Source organism: Benincasa hispida, chromosome 8 (genome assembly GCF_009727055.1).
Source record: "Benincasa hispida cultivar B227 chromosome 8, ASM972705v1, whole genome shotgun sequence".
In the NCBI taxonomy this organism is placed as follows: domain Eukaryota; kingdom Viridiplantae; phylum Streptophyta; class Magnoliopsida; order Cucurbitales; family Cucurbitaceae; genus Benincasa; species Benincasa hispida.
In genome coordinates this window covers 10514492-10522951 of record NC_052356.1, presented here as the reverse complement: position 1 = coordinate 10522951, position 8460 = coordinate 10514492, and the positions used below count along the sequence as shown (strand labels likewise).

The 8460-nt window shown below is 34.4% G+C and overlaps 1 protein-coding gene across 11 annotated transcripts; it reads left to right on the top strand.

The window, feature by feature from the left end:
* Positions 1 to 309: 309 nt before the first annotated feature.
* On the top strand, positions 310 to 6811 carry LOC120083147 (interactor of constitutive active ROPs 3). Of its 11 annotated transcripts, none has more exons than XM_039038736.1 (6): positions 310 to 538; positions 1291 to 1388; positions 1647 to 1707; positions 2727 to 2828; positions 4009 to 4186; positions 4953 to 6811. In XM_039038736.1, exons 4-6 carry the CDS (start codon positions 2809 to 2811, stop codon positions 6603 to 6605), a joined length of 1851 nt encoding a protein of 616 aa, XP_038894664.1. In that variant the 5' UTR covers positions 310 to 538; positions 1291 to 1388; positions 1647 to 1707; positions 2727 to 2808; the 3' UTR covers positions 6606 to 6811. The 11 variants fall into 11 exon arrangements, with proteins under 11 accessions (XP_038894664.1, XP_038894662.1, XP_038894666.1 ...); XM_039038734.1 differs by having other exon boundaries at positions 1288 to 1388; XM_039038738.1 differs by having other exon boundaries at positions 1288 to 1388; positions 2721 to 2828.
* Positions 6812 to 8460: the final 1649 nt, after the last annotated feature.

The window sequence follows — 8460 nt, the reverse complement described above, 5'->3', positions numbered from 1 at the left end:
ATTCAAGTTTGCATATTTATCGAATAATTTCAAGTTTATATTTTTTTTACTTTTCACATTTATCGTGAACTCCATCTTTCCTCCTATCGAGTAATCTATTTTCTCCTTTTAGTCTATATTTTATAATTTCGAGAAGCTCCATCTTACAACTCTACATTTCAAATACAAACTTACTCCCTCTAAATTTATTAACTCAATTAAGTGGTCAAACGACCTCTTCCTCTAAAATAAGAAATTGAAAATGGAAGGAATTTAATATTGATTTATAATCATATGGTGACCATCATAGTTGAAGACGAGAATTTATTAAGCAAAAACGACAAGCCGCTAAATTGGTAATCCACACAACAACAACAACTGCGCTCTCTCTGCTTCTCTCTCTCTTTACCCCATTAACCCCAAGGGGATAGAAAGAAAAAACATCGAAAACTGGGCGACGCTGAAGATTAGCCAAACAAACAACCAACCTCTGCTCAATGTTTATCCACTACTCATAATGCCTCTTTATTCCCACTGACATTATTCCTTCTACTCTCAGGTAACAATTTCTCTCTTTAACAATGCCTTCTGTTCATGCTTACTGTTTCAATGCTGGGATTCTTTTCTTTTTTTGCTTCACATTTCCCAACCCTCTTCTCATATTGCTTTGTTATGAACACCCATTTGGCAATTTGTCTTTGTTTTGTTTCTTGGGATCCAAACAGAGTGAAACAGACCCTTCTTCTCCTACTGCGTTTTTCTTAGCTGCTTTTGGTTTTTGAGTTCTTCAACGATTTTAGTTTGGTGTGAAGGGTTTTCTGTAAAGTGTTTACACTCTTGGGGTCTCAGGCTTTTGGTCTTTTCCACTCTGCAAAGTGAAACTAAATCTTGGAACTACTTTTCTCTTGTGCTTTTTTATAACCCCTTTTGTGTGAAAAGTGAAACAAAATTGCCTGTTGCTTTTTCTTCAACCTCATTACTTGCTTTGGCTAGGGATTTGATTTGACCCCCTTTTTTTTTTTTTTTTTTTTGATTTTGAACTATTTCTGTTTGTTTTCTGGGAATTTTGTTTTAGATCATGTACTGTGAAGCTCTAGGAGAAGCCCCACCATTTTGAAACTGTGAAAATCGTTGGGTTTTTTTTTTTTTTTTTTTTTTTTGGAGTTTTATTTGGGAAATGAAGTTGGACTTGTGATGATTTTTGTAACAATTGGGTGTAATTAAAAAGTTAACAGCCTTTATGATGGCTATTAAAAATGTTGATTGGTTTTTTGTCGGCTTATTTGTGTTTAAATGTCAACCAAACAGCAGACTGTTTGTACCTACCACTGCCCTTATTTCACGGCCAAATTGGAGGAACATCTTTTGACATCCATTATTGGACCTGTACTGATGAGAAAACTCCCATTGTAAGAAACTAATCTTCAGTGTCTTACCTGAAAGCAAATGAGTTTTTTGAAATACTCATCTCCTTTCACCTCAATCATAAATGCTGGTTCTCTCCAGTGTTTCTGAGTTTTGGTTTTTTAACTTTTTGGGCATGCTTGAGTGCACTGCTAAAAAGTTATTTTCTTTCACTGTTCAAGTCTTGATGATTTTAAATTTAGTTGGAATTTGGATGTGAAATTTTCTCAAAGCTTTTATTCACATTTATCCTCAAATTTTAGAGATGTGATCAACTTAAAACTCTCTCTCTCTCTCTACCAGAGCGTAGCACAAGTGATAAAGGTAAACGATCCCTCTCTCTTCTTTTTGATAACCCAACTAATTTCTCGAAACAATTGCTTGACTCTACTACATTTTGTTGCCAAGGAAACTTGTAATATTTTAAATTTTATGTAGGTATGTTGCTATAATGGTTTAAATATTTCTTTTTTCTTTATAGAAAAGGAGGAAGTTTTAATATAACTCTTGTTAGCCTACTTATTTTTGTTTTTCATTAGCTCTATAGTATTAAATTTTCGTCGATTTGTTGGTATTTTTATGTTTCTATGTGTCCAACATGGACGTTAGGGGAGAATTGATATTTTCATTATATTACAGAAAAATCCATGAAACATAAAATTTTAAGTAGTAAAATGTAAGTATAATATAAATAATAGGCATGTCAACTTGTTTAAATATCACAAAATGTTTATTTACTAATTTAAATTTATTTTTTGAATTTTTTATTTTATAATTTTTCCAAAAATATTCATCGAAATTGATATTTTCATCGAAATTTCTGTAAAATTAAGACCTCGATGTCTTCGTCTACATTGACATTTTAAATCTTGATTAGCTCCATGACCTCTAGACCAACCTATGAAACTCTCTTTATGGGTTGTAATTTTGAATCCCCTATAAAAGATAGTCATGTTGAGAAGAAGGGCTTAGAGTACCTAAAAACGATGAAAATTGTCTTTTTATACCGTTTCCTATTTCATAATAGACAAACACCTTTTAAACTTGTCCATTTACTACCACTTTAGTTTTTCATTCTTTTCTTTCCTTTAACACTTCTTCCATTTAAATGTAGCTTGATATGTGTGAATGTATGCATTCATTACAGGGTAAGATTTTTATTTGGGTAATAAAGTACGAAATTAATGCTGTCACTTCTTTTCCCATTGTGGATTCAAATGTGATGATGAGGACCACATGCTGTTCATGAACCACATTTATTTCCCTAAGGGCACTCCCATTGGATTCCTACGCGCCCCATGTTGTTGTGATTTTATATTTTAATTTTCATTGCAAAGTTGCAGGTTTGGTGGGTCAGGATTCAGGAAGCATTGAAGGAGGATACCAGATTGAGCTTTCATTTACTTCGTTTTCAAAAGGGTAGCTATGCAGACCCCAAAATCAAGGTAACTTTCACTTTCCTTTGGTGTTTAGCTGAACAAAATGTAGAGGATTGAGCTATTTTAATTAACAATACCTTGCGATTCATTTGGTTTGGCTAACTTATGTGAAGAAGTAGTTGTTGACTATTTTCAGTTTTCACCAGCTCACTCTTGACTCTATTGTTAAAGTGAGGAAGAATTGATAATTCATACTTCGTGTACTTTTCGGCCTAGCCTGTTCCCTATATTTGAAATTTCTAAATGTTAACATTTGAAGTGATAGAATACATACAGATATATTATTATTGAAGTTTAGTTGATGTCCATGTTCTGTTGATTTCTGGATATTGTTTTACTGTCAGAATTATGAAAAATTTTATGCGTTGAACCTTGCCTTTCAGTTAGGGTTCATATGAATTCTAGATGCTGCATGCTTCATTGCAATTAGAAATCTCTTTTTTCACTATTGTTTTTACTACTTTTTCCTACTTGTACTGTGACTACAAATAAAACTCTTATTTGGCCGTTTGACAGTAACCAGAACCTGTGTTCAATCAACAAAGGCCTTCATTGTTTTCTTTTCCATTAATATTGTTCTGTTCTTTTTCTTAGTATGGTATAAATCCTATACCATCATCTGGATAAACTTGCTGGGCCATTTAAGGATTTGAGTTCTATGCAATGAAGTATGAAAAGTTATGTTGCCTTTTTCAGTGGTTATCCTTTATAGACATTCAGAGGCTAAAGCTGTGGAAAGCTATGTAGTTCATGATCACAAACATGACAGTATTTTGATAAACATCATTTTTGAGGAACAAGTATGTCCATGCTGGCATAAGACAGCAATTTATGAATTTCTAGACCATCAAAATCACTTTTAATGAGAGAATTTTGTTCCAACCTCATGAACAAAGTAAGGCTAGAAGATTTTGGGATATAAACCATTGTTATGAACCAATAATTATGATTTAAGTATGAATTATACTTTTTGCACTGCTGGGAGTTGATATTGCCCTTCCACATTTTCATTGCATAACTTCATGGAAGAAAATCTTTTCTATACACACATAAAGTATAATTCAACTTGCCTTTGTTTCTGTAACTTCTAAATTGATGTGATGATATGTAGATATGCCAATGTAGACATAGTATTACATTTTTTGTCTATTCAACTTGATCGTCATATTACTTCATTTGTCAACAGAAATTCCTGTTCGGAAGCACCTCAAAAGGTTTCTCCTCGAGTTGCTCGGAAGCTTCGGCCGACTGCTCTGGAATGTGATTCTGCTTCCTCCTCGAACCAAGTAAATAATAGAAGCATTAAAGAAAGAAGCCCTAAAGTTATTGATCGAAAGTCACCTAGAAGCCCTGCGAGCAGTGAGGTAATCTTAATTGTACCATTTGTTTTTGGTTGAGTTGAGCTTCTTAATGGTGCTTCAACCTCTATAATCTATCCTTTAAGACATTAAACGGTCTAAATATCCAAGGTTATTAATATTTTGCGTTCAAGTTCTTGGACGTTATAATTTTAGAAACTGAAGTGAAGTAATCACGGGTAAAGATTCCTAGGCTTCTTTTGATTGAATGATTGAAAATCATCTTTACAGCGATTTTTTTTAAAATCTCTCGTGCATTGGTTTCACCTAACGTTTTTTCCTATAAAATTTATCCTAATGTTTTCATCTCAAATTCTCGTATTAATATTTCGCTGCTTCTCATCGAGGCAATGGCTGAGTGTAGTTTGAATTTTGACTTTATAATTCTAAAAGTTGTTCAGAGAATCTCTATTCTTTCAAATTTTTAAGTAGGTCAGAAATGTTGGATCCTATAAACTTTAATTTGTTTCCTGGTTGTATAATCTTGTATTACATGATTTGGTGGAAGCACTTTTCTGTGATATTTTTTGTTCAACTTTATTTCTTTTCGTCTAACCATCATAATTGCATTGCCTTCAGCCATCAGGACCTTCTCTTATAAATCAGATTTTGTCCATAGATTTTTGTCTATAGTTATAGACTGAGTGGTGTGTTTCGCGTACAGATTTTGTTTCGAGGTGGAGCCACTTTGAATGCCTCTCTGATATTTATTTCTCAGTGTTGTTAGAAGTTGTTTTTGAAACTTCTAATAAAGCCTATTTTCTTGTTGCAGCTTCAGAAAAAGCGTCCGAGCAAGATTTCCGAGTTGGAATCTCAGGTTTCTCAGCTCCAAGAGGATCTGACGATAGTGAAGGACCAGTTATGTTTATCTGAATCATGCAAGAAGGAATTCAAGCAAGATGCCGAGGAAGCCAAGAATCAACTTGTAGCCATGACTTTAAAGCTTCAACAGTCTGAAAAACTAGTACTCGAGCTTTCTGCTTCTGAAGAAGCTCGTGTTATAGAATTACAACAGATCTCACAAGACCGAGATCAAGCCTGGCAATCTGAGCTTGAGGCCATTCAAGAACAGCACAAACTCGACTATGCTGCATTGGCTTCTGCTGTAAATGAGATTCAGCAGCTAAAGATCCAGCTTGAAATGGTGGCCAAGTCTGAAACGAAAAAGACTGAGCATGCAGATTCAGCAAATAACGAACTCGATAGCTTGAGAAGTAACCTTGCAGAAACTCTGTGTCTTGTGAAAAGAATGGAATGCGATCTGAAAAACTGTCGAGAATCCGAAGCTCAGGCTCAGTTACTTGTAAGTGAAACTCTAGCACAACTTGAAGATGCCAAGAAACGTGTAGAGGAGCTGAGACATGATGGTATGGAGGCAATGAAGGCTTACCACTCCATTGCTTCAGAGTTGGACGAGTCGAAGGCACGTGTTAACTTATTAGAAGAACTCGTTGGTAAACTCAAAACAGATGCTGCTAATGCTAGTAGTAACCTTTTGCAACATCCAGCAGTTGAAAACGAGGAAAAGAGAGGAGAAGATCATATTGAAGAACTTTGTTCTCTCAAATCAGAGATTGAACAACTGAAAACAGCCCTGGAAATGGCAGAGACCAAATATCATGAAGAACAAATCCAGAGTGCAGTCCAGATAAAGATGGCTTATGAACAGGTTGATCAATTAAAATCCAACATGAATTCTAGGGAATTCAATCTAGAGCAGGAACTGAAGAAATCCAAAGTGGATATCGAAGAGTTGAAGGCAGACTTGATGGATAAGGAGACTGAATTACAGGGTATCTCGGAAGAGAACGAGCAGTTGCAAGCGAAGATTCAGAAGAACCTATCTAGCCAGAGGGAGTATGAACTCGAAAGGGAGATCAAGGAATTAAAGGAGCATCTTGCAGAATTGAAGTCTAATCTCACTGATAAGGAGAGAGATTACCATAGCATTTCGGATGAAAATGAGATGCTGAAGCTCGAAATTAACAAAAGGATAATGATTCGAGCAAAAGCAAGTGATGGGACAACTGAAGTCGAGGATGCGACGGCTGCTGAACAAGATGCTCACATAAGACTTGGAATTGTGATGGAGGAAGCAGACAAGAGCAACAAGAGGGCCGCTCGAGTGTCTGAACAGTTGGAGGCTGCTCAGGCTGCAAATGCAGAAATAGAAATGGAGTTGAGACGGTTGAGGGTACAGTCAGACCAATGGAGGAAGGCAGCGGAGGCAGCTGCGGCGATGCTCTCAGCGGGAAACAACGGCAAGTTCATGGACCGATCAGGATCATTGGACAGCAGCTATGATTCAGCTGCAGGAAAGTTTAATGGGTCTTATTGTGAAGAGATAGATGATGATTTGCTGAAAAAGAAAAATGGCAATGTGCTAAAAAAGATAGGGGTGCTGTGGAAGAAACAACAAAAATGAAGGTCCAGGACTTGGCATGTCTAACTTTGTATTATGAAAACTCTTTTAGGCTGTATTTACTCTTAATATGATGTTATGCTGTTTGTCTTTCTCATCTTTCAGGGGGTTTGGTTTGGTTGGCTACTCTTTTTCCAGGTTTCTGTAGCCTGAAAACCTTATGATTTTTTGCATAATGAGCAGAGGGAAGGTTAAAAGTATTTCATTAATGGAAACTCTTGGAAGAACATGAACTGAAAAGGAATCTGAGCTTATGGAGTAGAATTTTGAAAACATCATATAGTTTTGGATAGAAAAATTAGTTTAGGATTTTTTTTTTTTTTAATTAGAGTGGGGTGAGAGAGTTTGAACCTTTGATTTTTAATTGGAAAGTAAACTATTCAGGGTATTATTTGTTAGATTCATTAAGTTGAGTAAATATGTGTTTTTGTAGACAATCTGAATTTTGTTTTTGAAAATTGTATGATTCAAAAAGTGCAAATTTTGGAAAATAACATTGTTATGTTTTTAATTATTGAGATTAAGTTTAAGAATAATGTGGTTTTTGAATATGACAAAAATAGGGTATTGAAGAAAAAAAATTAAAAATAAAATTCTGAAGAAATAAATTTTAGAAATAAGGTTAAAGATCAAACTATTAACAAAAATAGGATGAGTTTGTATGTGATAAAAACGTATACATAGTACACGATTTTCATTAATCGTGTCACCACCAATGTATAATAATGGTCATCTACATTATACCTAATTTAACATATGTATAATACTCCCCCTTAGATGTCCATTATATATGAAATATATCTTGTTAAAACCTTAGTAGGAAAAAACCCACTAGAAAAAAAATCCTAGTGAAGAAAAAAGAGTACATATTTCCTCCTTAGATGCCCATTTACTCCCCCTCATGGAAACATCACTTGAAATCTTTGAGTCATCGCATTCCAATGTTGTGCACTAGTTTTTCAAAGGTCACGGTAGGTAATGCCTTTGTAAATAAGTCTTCCAGGTTATCTTTCGAACAAATTTGTTGTACAGTGATGTCGCCATTTTCTTTAAGATCATAAGTGTAGAAAAGCTTCAGTGAAGTATGTTTTGTTCTATTTCCTTTAATATATCCTCATTTGATTTGAGATATGCATGTTGTGTTGTTTTATAATATCATTGAAAGATTTTTACTAGAAGATAAACCACATGTTACACGAATGTGCTGAGTCATTGATCTTAGTCATACACATTCTCGACTAGCCTCGTAAATTGCAAGAATTTCAGCATGATTTGAGGAAGTGGTTGTTATGGTCTATTTCACCTATCGCCATGATATAACAGTTCTTCCACATGTGAACAAAATATCTATTTGAGATATAGCTTTGTGTGGATCAAATAGATATCTATAATTGTATAACCAACTAGATCAAAAATTGATTTATTTGAATATAACAAACTCCATGTCAATCATTCCTCGGAGATGATGGAGTATATGTTTAATTCCATTCTAATGTCTTTTTATTGGAGAAGAACTATATCTTGCTAATAAATTTATTGAAAATGCAAGATCTCATCTTGTATTATTAGCAAGATACACAAGTGCACCAATTACATTAAGATATGGTACTTCAGGACCAAAAAGTTCTTCATTATCATCTTGAGGTCGAAATATACCTTTATTCAAATCTAGCGAACGAACTTCCATTGGAATGTTCAATGGATGTGTATGGTCCATATAAAATCTTTTCAAAACTTTCCTAAATAAGTTAACTGATGAACAAATATCTCATCCACTAAATGCTCAATTTGCAAATCAAAGCAAAATTTTGTTTTTCCGAGATCTTTCATCTCAACTTCTTTTTTAAGGTAATTCTAT